Source organism: Perissodus microlepis, chromosome 14 (assembly GCF_051167445.1).
Source record: "Perissodus microlepis isolate ML-2025 ecotype Zambia chromosome 14, ASM5116744v1, whole genome shotgun sequence".
Classification (NCBI taxonomy): domain Eukaryota; kingdom Metazoa; phylum Chordata; class Actinopteri; order Cichliformes; family Cichlidae; genus Perissodus; species Perissodus microlepis.
The window spans coordinates 17,305,756-17,325,310 of record NC_140474.1 but is presented as its reverse complement, the minus strand read 5'-3'; the positions used below and the strand labels follow the sequence as shown (position 1 = coordinate 17,325,310).

Sequence of the window (19,555 nt, the reverse complement as noted above, 5' to 3'; positions counted from 1 at the left end):
TAATTGTCTTTATTTTACCTATGGGTTGTTCTGTAAAGACCGTTCTATAGCTGTTTGCCACTTTCTGTACTTGCAGATGTGATTTAACCATAACAAAGCCTCAGAGAAACCATCTTTTCACAGCGACTTTGGACTGTTTTCCTGTTAAGCATGCTCATATCTAAAAATCATACCAGGAAATGCTGGATCAGCTGGCTAGCTGACTTCAGTGCGCGTGCAGGCTGTGTGCAGATGTGTGTCTGCACATACATGTTTTTACTTGCTTGCGTGTGTAGCTCTACATATACTGAGTGAGGTATGTTTGTGTGGCAAAGAGACAAAAGCATTCCCAAGGAAGAGATAGAGGGAGAGAAGGAAAGAGAACATCTTCATACATGAAAGCAGCAAGTGATGGAATCTTAACTGGACTCTCAATACTCCCTTTGAGCATCCTCCTCATCTTCATCCTTAATGTGATCTTTCTTTCATCTATTTCTCTTCTCTTTTCCCCAGTTTGTCTTTACTTTTTTGTTTGTTTCTTTCTCTCTCTCTCTTCATGTCCCCTCCCCCTTGCTGAGACAGTGACACTGGGCTTAAGTGGGACAGAGTGTAGGGGGGCATTGAGGCAGAAGAGACAGAGAGACAGTCATGAAGGGAGGGAGGCAGGAAGAACCGCTGCTGCTCTGCTGTGGCTGTGCCCTCACCCCACACCTTCCCCTAGTGCCGCTTCCTCCGAGAACGTACCTCAGGCACTCCTGGACCCTCAGGCCTCCTCGCGACGTCTGGGGGACCCGCTTTTAGCATGTCACCACTACTCCACTCCAATCTGCAACATCTGTCTCTGCAGCTCTTTTGCCTCCTATCATCCTTTATGTCATTCTCCTGCTCTGGCTCCTCCTCCACATCCTCTTTTGGGTCTCTGTCACCAAGATGCCCAGCAACAGTGGTGAGGGAGCATCATCACGGTGGCACGGGCAAACGATGGGGGTTGGAGGCCATGGAAAGGCATGCCTAGGAGAAGGGCAGGCCATCTCTCTCCCTGCCTCCTTCCCTCCTTCCCCTCCCTCTCCCGTTCCTCATGCAAGGTGCACTCATCCGCACACAGGCCTTGCTCCCCGGTGACCCCCCTGCTCCCTGAGATTCAGTATGTGTCACTGCGCACTTGCTTACACGCTGTGGCACTGTAGTACTCCCACTGAGGACAACATGGCTTTACAAAGGGCAAGGCTTTATTGATTTGTGTGAGAGAGTTTATCGCATGTGTGTCAGCACACTCGCTGTTCTCCCCTTCTCATGTATACAGAGGGAACACTGCAGGCAGCACCGTATGTGTCCGGATACACATATGAATATACAGTACATTGTTGTTGAATTTGCACAAGCACACAATGGAATCAAGTTCAATATCTAAACAGAAAGTCCAAGTGGTGCTTTCAGAGTATCCATGATCAGTCTTTTCCCTGTTTGCCTTGTCTTCCCTTTCATAATGTATGACAATCAAACAAAAGCGACCGGCGTGTGAAATTAGACCCTTCATGCACTGTCGTTTTTGTGTTTTCCACGGCAGAAATAAGGTCACGCTGTAGTAGAGTTTACTTTGCGCTGCTGTATGTGTGTTTATAATGCATTAGATATGTCCTGTTATCATTCTCATGACTGGTGAGCTTGTCTCAATCTATTATCTATGAGATTAAATAATTAAAGACAAAAGCAACACAAAGCACCACATGTTGACAAGTCTAGCGTATGTGTTTGCATGAGTGTCAGTGACCGAATTTAATCTAAGATAAATGCAGATGAAGTCTTTTTTGTGTTTGTGTGTGCCGTGTTTGCATGTGTGCTCTGACATACAGAACCATCATTTTAAGAGGAAAAGACAATCTGAGAATATGACGATGGTTTTGTCTTAGTCTGACTTTTGCATTGCATTCCTTTATTGTTTCTCTTCATCCAGACATACGTAACTACTCCCATCTTGCTGCTTGAATATTTATGGCCATTCCAATTAAGGTTTCTTAACTGTGTTAGAGGCCTTTAACCATTGCAGAGGGTAGTCTGAGATAAAGATGTGGGGGTGGGCTGATGATAAAACAGATTCTCCTTCTCTGTTTCTTTCGGTTTGGATGAATGCATATTTTCATTTCCTTTATTTGTTTTTCCATCTTCCTTTCTCTTTTTCTATTTCTTTAGTCCCAAGCATGAGTTGTTCAGAGAGGGTGAGGGGTGTGTGGGCGTATGGGGTGTCACCTTCTAACAACAAATATAGAAAGAGAGTGAAACAGAGAGACAGCAGCAGGAAGAGAGAAGTATGGAGAAACCAAGGAAACAGATACTGTGAGAGGGAAAGACAAAGAAAACAGGAGACTTGGTGGTGGTGTTGGGGAGGGCAGCAGCTGGCATTTGACGGTGAAGCATGCCTTTTTAATGAGTGCATTAGTCCTCTGAATACCTATCCTCAGATCACTGCATCACATTGAACCTGGAAAACAGACTGAACAAAGGAAGAGAGGAGGATGCGAAGGTCAAGGGTTGGGGCTGAAAAACCAGAACACTTGTAGAGAGATAAGAATAGAGTAAATGTGTATCTGTGCTTCCTCTTCAATTATTCTGCTTCTAGTAACTGTGTGTGTCCTACACTCATGCAGAGTCAAAGAGGCAAACTCTACAAAAATTCACACAATTCTTCTTTAATAACCTTCTTCTGCTATTTTGACACAACCTCTCCCCAGTCTTTTTTTTTTAAGTTTTTGTCAATGATTGACTCAAAAAAAAAAAAGTGGTAGTAATATGCCGTCCTTGTAGGTCTTTCTATGTCTGGCTTGTTCTCATAGCACTTAACTATTACAGACTGCTTTGAATGTGAATAGAAAGGAAATAGGAGCAACCATCATTCATTTCATACTAGAGAGAGCAAAAGGGAGAAAGAGGGGGGGGGCTCAGATAGGGAGAGAGCCTATTGTTGGTACGTGTAGATTTCCCTTTGTCAAACACATGCCAATTCTTAAGCCCCAACAGAAGAGAGGAAAATAGGAGAATGATAGCAGCAGAGAAAAAAGATGAAAGGAAAAAGGGCGGGTTGGAAGGCGGGAGTAGAACAGAGGGGAGGGGAGCAGTATTGATTTGACACTAAGGGAATCACACCACAGCGCTGTTCATTTTCATTTATCTGCCCTTGTAATGGGTGTGTTAATATGGCAGGTAAGGGAAGAGGGCAGGAGGGGATTTAGGAGGATGCAAGCATTTTATTAGAATTCAGTCTTTTTCATCCTTCCCCTCTGCTCACCAGAAAACCATCCTGCATACATGCACATGTGCACATACCACATGCATCTACAAACATGTCAGGGTGAAAAAAGTAACATTTTAATACTTCCCAAATACTTCCCTACAAGACACAAAAGGGAACATGTTTGCCTTGTATAACAGCCCTCAGCTCAGTGTAAAAACAAGAAGTAAGTATTTTTAGCACAAAACATAAGACAGAGCTGTTTATTTCATGTGTGCCCTAATATTAGAAAACAACGGTCATAAATTTCTTAAATAAAGGTAATATTAAAACAAGACTATGTGCCATTATGTGTTATTATGTAAATATGTTTGCGTGAGAGATAACTAACTAATCTAAAAAGATACTGATACTGAAGGATGGCTGTTGGAGCCGACACATAATGCTTTTAAATGTGAGTGAAAGTGGGGTCAGGGTGGTAGTTACATGTTGGGTCTGAATGGACTAAATAATGCTTTATTTTGTGTTCATGGTTGTGTTTTCTTGTATGTCTAGCTCTACTTGAGATTTAGGTAGCAGGAGTGAGGACATTAGTAGAAAATATGGACAATTTTAGCGGCCTTTACTTTCACCCAGGCAGCACGGTGGAACAGTGGTTGCCTCATAGCCAGCAAGGAGGTCCTGGGTTTAAATCCACTGGCTAGCTGGAGCTTTTCTGTACAGAGTTCAGTACTATCTCTGTGCTTGCATGGGTTCTGTCTGGGTATTCTGGTTTCCTATTCTGAGTGCTTGTCTGTCTCTCTGTGTTTGTCCTGTGATCGACTGGCAGCCTGTCCAGGGTGTACTCCGCCTCTTGCCCTGTGACAGCTAGGACAGACTCCAGCCCCCTGTGACTTTGAATTGGATAACTGGAGGAAAATGGATTGATTTACTTTCTAACCCAGCTTCTAAGAGCTGGCTGAGGGTTCTTGGTTTTAGAGTATAAATTTCAATTGGGTTGGGTTAAGTTATGGTTATTGTTAGGAAAAATATGTCATGTCAATAAGGGTTCTGTGTGTGTGCGTATGTGTGCTTGCGTGTGTGTGTGTGTGTGTGTGCGTGTGTACAAGGAAGAAGCTTAGATACAGTATGAGCAGCTCAAATGAAATAGCTTTTAGTAGACCTTCCCAGTGCCTCCTTGAAATCAACCATAATGGGCCCTTGGTAATTATCAAATAAATTAGCCAGGGGAAAGAGTGGGAGAGCAGGAGGAGAAGGGGGAGGAAGAGGGAGGGATCAGGGCTGACTCCTTTCATTCTTTTTCATTCTCATAGCTGTCTTTGCCTGTTAAAACGCTTTACCTAAATTTATATAATTTTGTCAGACAGGCATCTTGGTGTAATTTAATACTTTTGTTATGCAAATACATGTTGGTTTTTATTGTAGTTTAGGGCATGTTTTCTTTCTTTATTATGGTGTTCATCAGCTGAGATGGATTGATAAATTAAGGATTAGCACGCCTCCAGTAGGATAACAGGTTAAAGAAACCATTGATTTTCAGCCTTTTTCTCCCCAAACCCATATTATTTAGGAGTTAAAAATACCTGACATTTCAACAAACCTATTAGAACTTGTAATATTTAAATAGATACGCATGTGTTGTGATGAAGTGTTGATTCTTAAATGGTACTTCTAATGTGGATGGGTGGTTAAAGAATCATGTGGTCATGAGATGAGTGTTTGGAGATGAACTGGGCAATATCAATGGACAGTGTTGTACATTATTATTTTATTGCTCAGAGACAGTATTCACTGTAGCTAGGATTATCAAAGGAAAGCACACTGTTTGATTGTGACAATTTTGGGCTCTAGCAACAGAGCTGTCCATGGTGCTACTTCAGCTACTATTTGAGAGCATTGCAAAATGTAAGTATGCATGGTTCTAATCTGATATAGTGACTCGATATTTCTTCTTGAAGATACCATTCGCACTGACTTGTGTATAAATAAATTGGCTTTCTAGCTTGTTAAAAAGTCTCTATACACTGAAGGGTGCACAATGTGAGAAAACCCTATGTTAGCCTTAATCATAACCCATTTAAACATATTTTAGACAGACGTCCTTTGGCTTTACTCCATCGTAACACAAATATATAGTTCATAGTTTGCAAGAAACAGATACATGCGCTCATAAAATCATGGGCTTAATGGGAAGCCGAGGAGGCCTTTCACACAGGTGCAGTTTTAGCCTTTGCATGCTTTTGCACTCCTGTTTTACTATACTCGAGAATATTTACTTCTACACTTCTGCTTGTTTAGATGAATAAAGAACATCTTCTCCAAGTGAAGCAGTTGGGACTAAAGGGCATCAAACCAAATTAAATAACACACTGTCTCTTAATAGTGGTAATGGATTCACGGTAACAACACTGCACTGGCTTAGTAATATCTACATTTTGGAACATAAGAATTTTTTCACTCCAGTAATGATGTGTCTGCAAACCTGGATAGCTCCATAAGTTTTTTGACTAAAATATGGCTATATATTTTTGTGTCTGTACACTAGTAGGGGGTTTGCATTCAAAAAAGATGATTTAAATCAAGATATGATTGTGTGCAGAGTTTTACACTTCATATTGCATTAACCCTAGAGCCATTTTTATCTATAGTCCCCCATTTCCAGGCCCCAAAGTAGGACAGTTATATGCCAATCATGTTCAAGTGAATGATGCCATCATCAGGCTGCTAAAGCAAAATAAACCAGTATACATTCGTTACATTCATTTTAGCACTAATCAACTCTGGAACACCAATAAGACTGGAAAACCACAGAAACAACAAGTGGATGATCGCAGAATTAGCTCCTTTTCAAGAAAAACTCCTTCACATCATCTCACCAAGTCAAGAACATGCTCAAGGAAGCAGGCATATCACTGTCAAAGTCGACTGCATTTATGAATGCAAACACAGAGGACTTACAAGAAGGTGTAAACCGCTGGTTACACTCAGCAACAGGAAGGTGTGATTAGACTTTACCAGAAAACATCTAAAGGACTCTCTACAGTTTTGAAAAAAAGAAAAGAAGACAAGATTAACTTGTAAAAGTTGTGCGACCACAACACATCATCTGTCAGATATAGAGGAGGCAATGTTATGGCATGGGCGTTTATGGCAGCCTGTGGAACCAGGTCACCAGTGTTTATTGATCATGTGATTACTGATAGAAGCAGCAGAATGACTTTTAAAGTGTACAAGGCAGTACACTCTGCTCAGATTCAGCCAAATGCTACAAAACTGATTCAACAGCGCAAAATGGATAATCATCCTAACCATAAGGCAAAAGCAATCAAAGAATTTGTCATGGTAAAAAAATAGGATATTCCTCTATGGACAAGTCAGACAGCTGATCTCAACCCAACAGATGATGCTTTTCAGTTATTAAATAGAAAAAACTGGATGCAAAAAGACTCAAAAGCAAATGGAGGCGGTCGCTTTAAAGGCCTAGCAGAGCATTGCAAGTGAGGAAACAGAATTTTGTGATGCTCATGGGTTCATTGAGTGCAAAAGATTTTTTTATGCAAGTGTTAAAAGCAATCTTTATATTTAAAATTATGCTAGTTTGTCCAGTTAATTTGTAGCCTCTGAAAATGGAGGACTGTATAAAAATGTTTTTTTTAAAGCACACACTTAAATCCCTGGCTGTGACAACACATACACACAAAGTAAACATCTTTCATTGTCACTGTAGCATATGTGACAGCTTATGTGTGTCTGAAAGAGAGATTGACCATTAAAAGTAGCATTGTAATGATGGAGGGTAGATGGAGACGAATTGAATGGAGAGAGTGGAAAAGAAAAGGAAGATAGAAACGAGAAGGTAAATCAGGAGGAGGTGAATAAATAAGGAATGTGTAGGTGTACTCCACTGTCTGTTCATTGCTGCAACACGCTGTAGTGAGGATACTCACCACAAACACACACTCACAGTTTGTTGAGTGCACTTTGCAAATGTGGATTGTAAGACAGTGGGAGTAAGAATAGTGTAGCTCGTTAGACAGATTGTGAGTGTCTCTCACTGTGTGTGTGTGTGTGTGTTAGTGTGTGTCTGTGAGCACATGCATTTGTGAGAAGTCCATTTGTGCAACTACTGGCCTGCATTGTACCAAATCTGCAATCCATTTAGCACAAAATCTGAAAGGCAAACCTCGATGTTATCAGTGTTTTTGTTAACTAGTGCAGCCTAAAAAATAAAGTGACAGGATGCACAGAGAAATGTGGTGAACTCCTCTGTGGCCTATAGCCTAGACTTGTGAATCAATTACAGATCCATTCAGCAGTTCCTTTCCTCTCCTCTGATCTCGTTTGCCATCATTTAAATGGCTGATTTCGTTTTTACCTCTAATGAAGGGTACCGTGCACGCACACACACACACAAAGACACACACATAGACACACGTGCACACAAAACTCACATGAAACGCACACTTGCACGTCGCTGTGTGCTACCGCAGCGCCCCCTACCCAGCTGTTATCACGTGAGTGCACGGGCCCTAGCAACAGCGAGCGAGAGAGTGAACAAAAAAGAGAGATCCTGGCGAGAGCAGGGGACAGGGGAATGGGTAAAGAGAGGGAGAGAGAAAGAGATGAGAGGGAGGGGGGAGCTGTGGAGCATTAATAAGTGATGAGTCCAACAGTGTGAATTGCTGTTAGTTAGCATTGCTGCAGCGCCGCTTTCATTTGCATGGCAGCACCAAGAACAAACCCCTTTACTTACGCCATTTCCTCTCTCGCTCTGTATCGCTCCGAGTCACTTTTTTTTCTTTTTCCTGAACCATTTTATCTGTTTCTATCTTTTCCTCATCTCCTTGGTCTAGTCAACATCTCAAAATATGTATATCTTTTCTTAGGTACTTTTTAATCTTTTTTTTCATATCTGATCTGTTCGTCTCCTTCTCCGAGCCTCCCCTGTGGCTACAACATCACTACATTAACATTATCATTTTTTTCTTCACTGCTTTCCTTTTTTATGAGCTCTCATGCTACCGTTCCTTCCTCCTGTATTTGACAATAATTTGTTGAAAATGGCAGCCATATACTACTGGAATATATTTAGCATCACCTTTCCTACATCCCTTCATCTTCTGCCTCCAACTCCTCTCCCCTTTTCACTATATCTTAAAAAAAAGAGGAGTGTCCTCTCTCCGGGGGAACTTTGGGGAAGACAAGTGATGCTCCAGGGCTCCTTAATCCTTTTTTCATTGCCCCCCCATCTTAGCATCTCGTTATTTGCATGTATGTGTCTGCCTGTGGAATTTTTGGCATACGTGCGCATACGCTCACACAGAGATCTAGCAGCAGCTTCTGCACTTGGCTTGACTTGATGCCTCAGGCTGATCAGCTGAACTGATTCCATTACTTACAGACCCCCCTGAAAGAGAGGAGCACAGACTAAGAGGGAAAAAGGCAGAGACAGAAAGAGGTGGAGGGCAGAGGGGAAATGAGTGGAAGAGAGACTGGGGATGGAGAATAGATGCCATGCAGAAGGCAGAAAAAGGGAAAAAAGAGCAAAAAAAGGGAAGAAAAGGTTGGAAAACAAGGAGGAAGTGAGAGGATTTTGCACCTCCCTTGGGTGTAGGATAGACCTCAAAATTCTCATCCTGCTTCCTACAGTAAAATAAATAAATAAAATACAGACACAGAAGCACATACAAACACACACTCAAAAACAACATCAACAAACTCCTGGAGGCGTAGGCAGACTAGACGAGAATTGATCTCCTCTCCCACAAGGAGAGGCTTGCAAGGAGGGAGAGAGAGAACGGGAGATGGAGAAAGACGTAGAAGAATTGTTTTTACCCATGTATGGCTCTCAGGCCTGTAGGCCCCTCATCCTTCTCACTCTCACTCCCTCCTCTGTCACTCCCAGCGGCATGTTTCTCTTTATCTCCCTATCTCTCCCTCCATCAATCTCCATCTGCCGTCTTCCTCCCTGTAGGTCCAGACCCTTCCGATACTCCACTGCCTCTCGCCGTCGCTGCCTGTTTTAGGTGTGTCACATCTCCAAAGACAGCAGGGAAGCAGAGAGTGGCTAGAAATTAAATATCAGTAGTGAAAGAAGAGGAAGAGTGGTAGAAAGCTTTGGTCAGTGCAGTCAAGGGGAAAATAGAGCATGTTTTTTTTTTTTTTTTTTTTTTTACATTTTCTGTTTTTATCTTAATTTTACACACTGGATACGCATTTAAATCACAGCATTGAAGGACCAAATGTCAGTCATGATCACCATGTAGATAAAAAAATCTTTTTTAATGCTACCAGCTACAATGACCATGACTGGAAGGCAGTTGAAAAGGAAAGAAGATATGTGCATGCAGGTTGGCTTGAAAAAGCATATTAATAATAGGATGCATAGTGAATGATAACTCTCAGTTTTTATACCATGTCCGCTTTTAATCTGGTATACCACTGCAGCCCTACTTAGGGAAGATGCTACAGCTGGACATCTAAGGGGATTAAAAGGTAAATTAGGCTTCTCAAAAAAGCCATCTGTTAGCATCCTGTATATGTCCTTGAGGTTTTTGCTGTTTAAAGTCACTTCTGGTTTTTTGTTTTTCTAAATAGTTTTTAAAACCTAGAAAATATCTGCATATTAATAAGAATAGAAAATACTGTTCGTCATTACTGCTAAAACAATCTATAGTTAGTGTAAAATATGCATTTTTGTTAATTTCTAATTATTATTTTGGTTTGGTGAAGTTTGATGTTTAATAATAATAATAATAATAATAATGGATTGCATTTATATAGCGCTTTTCGAGACCCTCAAAGCACTTTACAATTCCACTATTCATTCACTCTCACATTCACACACTGGTGGAGACAAGCTACAGTTGTAGCCACAGCTTTAATGTAACATTTAATGATATTTATTAATTTACAGAATAAATTAATCGGTTACACAGAAAAAAATGATGCAGGATGAATTCTTTTCTTTGGATCCTTATGCAGTTTGAACAAGAGAGAAAAAAAACACAAGATAAGAACAGAGTATAGAAAAATAGTGAGAAGGCTGGCATAAGTTTCCTTCACAGTCAGCAGTGACAAGCTCCTTTTCATTAAGGTCCCCTGCATCACTTTCCTTTCCTCCATTCTTAGCCATTTCTTTCTCTACCCACCACTCTTCCCTCCCGTCACCCCCCTCTGGTCTGTCTTCCTCTCTCCAGGCATGTTGTGACAGGGTGTAGCAGTGTGTTATACAGGGTTCTACTCACCAAGTGCATATTATCCTGTAAGGCTTAATACCTAGGTTGGAACAAAAGGGCAGGCTTGGAAATTATAGCTTACGTCGCTTAGCACTCAGCACAACAGTCTGACTCACATGAAAACACGCGTGTGTGAACTTCATATATCCATGCAGATGCACAAGATGACACTGCCGTGTGTATGCATATTCAGAAATCTGACAGCTTAGTTACACACACACAAAGATTTTGTAATGCCTCTTTCGCGATTAGTTCAAATGCATTAAATCCTGTTTTAGAATTAACTGCCATTTCATGACCGAAGACCTAAATGTCACTATAATTGATGATTCCAAATTGGTTTTAGTGGATGTGAGTTTGGATGTTTCTCATTCTCTGTGTAAGCTCTGCGATAGACTCATGACTTCTCCAGGCTGTCTTATGCCCATTATCAGCTGGTATTGTGGCCTTTTTACCCTAGTTAAGAAAATGGTTATATAAAACAATTTTTATAATGATGTCTTAATTTGGCTTGCAAAAATAGTCTTAAATAAATCACTCAATTTATGCCTGGTATTGACAAACAATCTGTAATTGGATGACAGTGTATAAGGCCCCAGACACACAGGCCTACTGACCTAGGTCAGCAAAGCAATCCCCACCCTCCCAACCAACCACCTGGCAAGGCCCTGTTATTAGAGAAAAAAGTGTAGTCTCCAACTGGTGGGCAAGTAGTCCTGGAAGTTGCTGGCAGTTGCTAGGTGAAATTGTTTGCAAAGAAGTATGCTGTGCACTTACTTGCATTTGCATCAGTCTTTATTTTAGCAGATTGCTTTCATCGAGTGTTTTTGGGCAAGTCAGCATCTTGCATGAAAACTAAGGGCGGCCATAGTGATATGCTAGTAAGCATCAGGGAATACACCTTACCTAACGACCAGAGGTTGGAGAGGGTCACTGACACGTCTCTAGATATGTGCGACTGAGGCCTAAAGAAGAAAAAGTCTTTGTAAAAGGAATTTGTTCTATGTAAAAAACACAAAGTGCTCTGAGTTGTAATGGAAGGTACTGTGATCAGATTTCATCCAGGTGAATATAGCTCATCAAATAATGAATAAATACACCAAACAAGTTGAAACGTCATCTGAGTCGTTTTTAAACTGTGTTAACAATCAAGATAACAAAAAAGAATTGATGTACAATTGCAAACAGACCCAATGGACTGTATTTATTACCAAAGGTTAATGCCAAGGTGTGACTGTGGTGAAGAAGTACAGCCGCGACTCTCCGCCATATCTGTCTTGTTAGTGTGTGTGTGGCAGAAAGCCAGGTCAGTCTTCTCTGTTTTATAAATCTCCTTTGGATGGACTTGTGCAGCCATAAAATGCATTGATTTTGTTGCACACATTGTGGTAGGAGACACACACACTCACACACACATAGACAGATACAAAGCTGGTTATTGATACTTAATACACACTAAACATATGCATATACGTATTATACACAGTTTTTCACCGTTTGCCAGCCACAATAAAGGAATAAAAATGTAAAAAAATAATCATTTAAATCATCTTGTCAATAAAATGATTATTAGCTATGTTCCTGATTAAAACTTTACAATTTAAGTGTATAAAAAACAAACAGTCACAATAAAGTTTTAACACTACATTAGCTGTTTTCCATAAACCAATTGATTTGCTTGCACCCTAAGAGTTTCTAAAAAAAACCCCTAAAAAACAATAATAATGCTGTGCTATGACTAGGCGCTGACCTATTGCTTGGAGCTGTGTGTGTGTGTGTGTGTGTGAGTGAGTAAGAGTGTTTTTTGTGCTTGGCACATATTTCTAGTATTCAACTATTCAATGCACCTGCATTTTACTAAAGCTCTCTCTTGTCAACACTGCAAAGAGACATTGAAACATCGTGTACGGCAAACAACAGTCACCATGTTCTTACACTCACATACACTCTCACACACACAGACACTTGCACAAATGCGCGCACACACACTGTAATAGCATTCACATAACCAAACAATCTGCAATCTACTACAAACTCTGAAGTGCACACTGTCTAAAATAACCCTTTGGGGGGAACAGAATACAAAAAGACTCAGAGAAGCGGAAAGAATGAAACACTGAAATACACTCTCCTCATCTCCTTTCCTTCCTTCTCTTTTTCTTCTCTCTCACATACACACATGTGCAGATACTCTGTCTATTGACATGCAGATAAATCGCAGCCAGTCCAAGCAGTCACTGATGTGACATGAAAATGACGCTAATCTGCTGTTACCATAACACGCACCGACACATCAATTATTAACGCTTACAATAACTCCCCACTCTCTTTTCTCTTTCTCGTTCCTCTCAAATGTCTTTTTCCCGTTGTGTACATCTCACTAAAAGAACGGGACAGAGTCAGTTAAAAGCACTCATGTGTTTGGGTCTTTTGATGACATGTATATTATAGAAGTGCTTTTTATCTTCCAAAAACTGTGATTTTTTTTCCTTACAAATATGCTCAGTGTTGGTGAAGCTAGTAGCCCCAACTCTTCAGCAGCGCACATATGCTATATGAACAAAAGCTCTGGGCCACCTACCCTTAACACCTACAGGAGCTGCTCAGCCATGAAAACCCTTGGCATGAAGCTGCTAGTGCAAAGTTTTTAATGCTGATGTTAATGCCAGAGCAGGTTTGGATCTCTGCAGTTATTGACTTGGTGACTTTTAAATACTTTGTCTACTCTGTAATTGAATGCAGCCTGACACTTTGAAGTGGTTCCTAAACACTTCCACTTTACAATAATACCACTCACAGTTGATCATGGAAAATCTACGGTGGAAAACCGACTTGTTGGGACTGTGGCATCCTATTACAGTGCCACACTCAAATTCAGTGAGCTCTTTGGAACAACCCGTTCCTTCACAAAAATGTTTGTAAAGGTAGACTGCTGTGCAGTGGCAATGGGACTGAAAACATCGACTTCAAAGACTAAGAGTTGGGATCTGATACTTGTCCATATAGTGCTAATAGGGTTACCTTTGTGAATCTTGAGAACTTATACATGTGTAATTAAATGATCAAATGGAAAACATGCTGTTATTATTTAGCCGTACAAAAGATAAAACAGGATATACATAAACAGCATGTGTGTTTTTTTGACCCGTTCCTGTTCTGCTCTCCTCTACAGGCAATCGATTCTTCCTGACCTCATTTGGCGCGCTGTACATCTCAGAAGTGCAGAAGGAAGATGCCCTTTCCACCTACCGCTGCATCACAAAGCACAAGTACAGTGGAGAGACTCGTCAGAGCAACGGAGCCAGGCTCTCTGTTTTGGGTAAGCAACAAGTTACTCTATGAAAAAGAGACTTGTGTTTAAGTTTTAGTTTTTGAGATTTTTGGTATTTGAAATCAATAAAACCTTTTTGTGACCTTTATAACCTACAGACCCTACGGAGTCCACCCCGTCAGTGCTGGACAGTTTCCAGTCCGGTGAGGTGCAGGTGGGGCATAATGTGGAGCTGCCCTGCATCGCCTCTGGATATCCAAACCCGACCATCCGTTGGCTAAAGGATGGTCGACCATTACCAGCAGACTCGCGCTGGACACGGCGCATCACTGGTCTCACCATTTCAGACTTGAGACTCGAGGATAGCGGCAACTACATCTGTGAGGTCACCAACAGCTTTGGCTCCAAAGAGGTGACGGGTCACCTCAACGTGATAGGTGGGTAAATTTTTAATTTGCCTCTCCTGTCCTCCAGTGTTCCCCTCAAATAGCAACTGAGTGCAATAGGCAGAAGTAGTAAATGTGACATCAGGACACAAACCGCAATAGAGACATCTTTTAAGCTCTGTCGGTTCTGCCGTGACCACCCTCGTCTAGGTCGAGCATGAGCTTGATATTTAAGGATGGCTTGCTCCCCCACTGTGTTCTCAAACCGCAGTGAAGCGTCTCCACATTGACAGAGAACAGTGGTCATGCAGGCCCGTCGCTCCATTTTCCGATGGGTGTGTGAGAGAGAGGAGAAGGTTATGGAATATATACAATAACATTAATGTTAATATAAGAGATGTTACAAGGTGACACACATAGAAGACACAGAACACTTAGAGGAGGTTATGGAGTTGGTAAAGATAAGAGATGAAATTTGAGGGTGGCTTGAGATGAGTTAGTGGACGCTGAGTACACTGGCCACAGGGCACATCATTGCACAGCCTACAAACCTCAAGTGACAGGGCATGCAAGGTGGGACACACACACACACAAATTTGGACAAGCATACAGTATATACACTCAGTGCCCATGAAGAAAGTCTTACACATTCATTGTCACAGAGACACACATGCTCACACACATTCAGCAGCCTCCAGCACCTAACACCAGCTGCTTTATTGCTCACTGACATTTTCTCCCCTTTTCGTCTTTCTGTCTCGGTTTTCCTCGCTGCTTAGAGCGTGCGCGCACACACAAACACAAAAAGACAGAAAAAATGATATACATACAGAAAGCACAGACTTATTATACCAACATGTTATTTGTGTTGAACAGCACATAATAGCTCAATAAAAATTGCTCTTGTGCAGCAATGCAAATAATACACCTTTTAGTGCCCGAGGGACACGCACCAGTTTTTGTACCTTCAATATTTGGGTAGTAACTGGCTTCTGTGCTTGCTTGCTGCTTACCGCTTCATCCCTTTTCATTTTTTAATTTACTTTGTCTTACCTGTTCCTTCTACCACCTTTAGAGCCACTGCGGGTTACCTTGTCTCCCAAAAATCTGAAGACAGGGATCAGCAGTACAGTCATCCTCTCCTGTGCTGTTCAAGGTTCTCCTCACTATATGGTGTCCTGGTACCGCAACACAGAACCTGTTTTGCCTGATCAGCACTTTTCCATCCAGGGTGCTCACAATGAGACGCTGTTCATTTCTGCTGCACAAAAAAGACACTCGGGTGCTTACCAGTGCTTTGCCACACGCAAAGGCCAGACTGCCCAGGACTTCTCCATCATTCTCCTAGAAGGTATGGAAAATTATGCTTCTAATATTTGTAAGAAATTGTCTATGTCTATTACTCAAAACTGTTCACATATAGAAAAGGAAAAAATAATAAACAACAAACAGCTTTTTGTTAATTACTATTATGCATATTCTGTTACAGTGGTCTATACTCATATTAACCCTCTGAAGTCTAAGCAGTCATTGTTGACAATCCCAGCCCAACCACAACCATACTTAATCCTAGGAAATCGGAATATATCATTTTAGTTTTTATCAAATCGCTCTCTTATAGAAAGTCAAAGAAAGTAATCATTCCAACTTAAGCATGAAGACATATCCATATTTTTCCCCCAAAAGTCTACTTTGCCTTCCTCCATAAGGGTTGGAGTAACCAGCTATGACTATTATGGGCCTATGTGGGTTAAATATTGCCGGAGTTTTACATAATCATCTCAACGTAGAGTCCTGAGCTACTCCTTATTTCCCTATATTTTCCTTACAAGGAGCCCGACTTGAAATTTTAATTTTTTTGTAAGTGGTCTTGAGCAACAGTTGTTCAAGATTTGTTTGCTGCTTTTTCATCCATATTCAGACCAGTTCTTGTACCTGGCCATTTTCAGAAGAATGTGTTTTGTATGTTTGGGTTAAGCCATTTTCCGCTGAGCAGGTCTGCAGATGTCCGTCAGCACACAGAGCAGAGATCTGAGCAAGAGCAACGCCAACAACTGAGTGAGAGGGCTGTTATTGTGTGTGTGTATATGGATAATAGCAAACACTGAAATACATTTTTTGCCCAAGCAATGAATTTTGTTCACTCAAATTAAACGTTTCTTTGCTCAAAATAATTGTATCCTCAAAATGCAACATTTGCACTTGCAAAATTTTTTATGTGCACTCAGAATAGAGGCTCAAAAATAACAGCATAGAAAAAGTGTCATATTTTTGTATGGTGTGCAATGTGAAACTGGACTGAAAGTGGGTTATAAAAGAAGAAGTGGCAGGCTCGGAAAACTGTTTACAGCAGATGAACAAGACTTGAAAACCATGTTCTTATGAAATAAGAAAAAAATTCCAGCAAAGACATGACATAGGACCTGAGAGATGCATCTGGCCCTTTAGTTGATCCATATACTTTTTGCCAAAGCCTCATCAGAAATGGTCTCAGTGGAAAGGTGGCTGTCAAGAAGCTGTTCTTAAGGGAGGGAGACAGGGAGAAAAGGCTGAGGTATTCCACAAGAACTGGACTAAAAAGCAGTGGAAACAGGTCTTATGGAGGGATTAATCCAAGTTTGACATTTCTGTTAAAGTTATTTTCCGAATTTATTTGATGAAATCAGAAAAGAGGTACCAGGTACCAGCCATTTGTGAAACACGGTGGAGGATTTATGGTTTGGAGTTGCATTTTCAGCCAGTGGTGTTGGGTATCTTGTCAAATTGATGAAATTATGAATGCAGAAAAGTGCCATCAGAATTTGATCCGCCATGCAATATCATCTGGAAAGTGTCTTGATTTTTCTGCGCTGATCCCAAACAAACATTTTTACAAGTACTATATGTGAGCCAAAAGCACAGGCTTCATTCTGCTCTAAAGACTTTGTTGCTCTGTCAGCGAAAGAGGAACTTGTTAAAATAGGGTCATCTCAGGGACACACCTCTGGCTACAAACACAGAAGCCCCGCCTACCTGCCGTTCAAATTCTCTTTGCTAGGGGCAAATCAGAAGAGAGTGGGCTTAAAGATTGAACTCGGGAAATTAGCTTAGAGAGGAGCAAAAGTAACATTTTTCCTCCAAATTCACACTTCACATCTCTTGTGATTGTTTCCAGATGGCACACCCCGTATTGTTGCCTCCTTCAGTGAGAGGGTGGTTGTCCCGGGTGAACCGTTTTCCCTGATGTGTGCTGCCAAAGGAGCGCCTCCACCCACCATCACCTGGACCTTGGACGACGAGCCCGTGGCCAGAGATCTGTCGCGTGTCAGAGCCAGTCAGTACACCCTGTCTGACGGCAGCACCGTGAGCCACGTGAACGTCAGCAACCCACAGATTCGTGATGGTGGAGTGTATCGGTGCGCCGCACGAAACTCAGCCGGTAGTGCTGAGTACCAAGCGCGCATAAACGTAAGAGGTGCCTGTCTACTTTTCAATATCAGTCATACAGAGGCTTCTCATAGCCTGACCCCTACCCCACCCTCTCCTGTACCCTTCTATATCTCTCCCTCTTTCTCTGTATGTGTGTTTTGCTTCCTCGTATATATGTATATTTTCAAAATTTCCTTTTTTCCTTTTTTAAATTTATTTCTTTTTGGTTGTTTGTCCATCTTTCTATCTACACATTAATCTCACAAGGGAGAGTATTTTTTCTTCACTAGCCCATATACTCTGTCTCTTTCTGTCTTCTTTGCTGTGCAGTTTGGGTCCTCCAGCTGCATATGTGCTGGTGTAAACTCATGCATAGATAAGACAAATACACCAAGTCATCCATCAAGTCTATCTAATTGTATTCACATCAATATGTACACACATAAGCATGCTTGCAGGGAGATAGAATATTCAAATGGAAACTTTCCAGCTTTATACTGTGAGTTGTTAATGGAGAGGACGTGACATTAAGGTAATCTGAGACTTGAACGAAGAAACCTAAGAAGGCGCAGAAAGACAGAGATGTAGGTGAGGCAGAGTACATGAAATGGGAGAAGAATAAGAGAAGGGGAGTGGCAATGTATGTTGAGGGAGTGATGGTAAACTCTGGTGACAGGACAGGTGATGTCACTGTCGTCTGAGATAACAAGAATGAGGAGTGACACCACTGAACGGGGCTGTATCACTGTCTCCATCTCCCTCTCTCTCACACACACACACTCTCTGCTTTCATTGTCCATTGGTGAGATGTGTAGTTGTGACATGTGAGTCTGCCCGAAGCAGACATGCCAGAACGATCATTGGAGTGAGAATGAGCCCCGCTGCCAGAGAGTTTCAAGCCTACATGCAACACAAACTGACACAAATACAGCCACGACGCGTACATGGACACAGACATTCAGAAATGAAACAGCAGCACAGCGCTATGCTTATCCACTCACTCAAATGTGATACGCCCAACTTATCTCATTCAGCGAGGGACCCACAGCAAGCATTCTGAGCCACACAGACATAGTTGAGCACACGCGTGTCACACAAACACGGTATCTGTGTTTGTGTGTGACGGTGTTGCTGAATAATACATCTTTGACTCGTCAGAGCTGCGACTTCAAAGGTTGGCACATGCTGCGAAAGGGAGGGGAGAGAGACAGAGGGAAGTGAGAGGTAGGGGGACGGGAAGGAGAGACAAAAACAAAGATACAAGACGAACAGTGGCGAGGAGGTCAACAAAGAAGTGACAGATGATTGAGTGATAGCTCACAGTGTCTTCCAATGATGCTAAACAGAAACACATTTTGTGTCGGCCTGACTGCCTGTCTACCTGTCCTCAGCCTTTCTCTGCCTCTTGGCAATACTTTATACTGAGGTAGTTGAGCTTTTTACTAGTTGCTTGTTGTGGTCACTATTGGACCACAACATTTAAATAACATGTTTGTCATAATTTAGAACTGTGGAAAACATAAAGCGCATTTCAGACACTGACACAAACAAGGGAGGGCTTTTACACCCAAAGATTTGCTTTGAAACCATCAGAATTGGTTGGTCAGCATGAATGAAAACTCTGTTATTACTGGGCATGTAAAAGTGCTATCTTCTCACAAAATGAAGTACAGAATAAAGTCAAGTGTCATTTTAGCAGGGGGTTTTTTTCCCATTGGTTTCACCCACTCACTTTCCCTTTCTCTGTATTTCACGCTCTCTTTTTAGAGATGTCATGCAGTCAATTATATTAAATCCCGGTGTGTTTAAATGTCAGTAGCATTAAATAAAATTACCATCTCTAGCCCAGTCTGACCTGTAAACAACAATATTAACGTTGGTGTCTGAAATGCAGAATTCCTGTGTTTTCTTCTTCTAGTTTCCGCTTGCTCCTAAAAGAAACAGTGCAAATTATCAAAAGTAGAAAGACATGAGCCACTTTTATCCAATTTATGCCCTGCCTAAACCTGAAAAAAAAATGTAGTTCATGTTTATAAGGCTATTTTAG

At 41.5% G+C, this 19,555-nt stretch overlaps 1 protein-coding gene across 1 annotated transcript in view; it reads left to right on the top strand.

Moving 5' to 3' along the window:
* Window positions 1–19,555, top strand: part of dscaml1 (Down syndrome cell adhesion molecule like 1) — a 100,774-nt gene that overhangs the window by 46,514 nt on the left and 34,705 nt on the right. Inside the window, exons 4-7 of the mRNA XM_084951758.1 lie at window positions 13,616–13,762; window positions 13,873–14,151; window positions 15,176–15,451; window positions 17,255–17,554. Of these exons, the coding sequence (XP_084807884.1) occupies window positions 13,616–13,762; window positions 13,873–14,151; window positions 15,176–15,451; window positions 17,255–17,554 (1,002 nt within the window). The remainder of the gene's footprint in view (window positions 1–13,615; window positions 13,763–13,872; window positions 14,152–15,175; window positions 15,452–17,254; window positions 17,555–19,555) is intronic.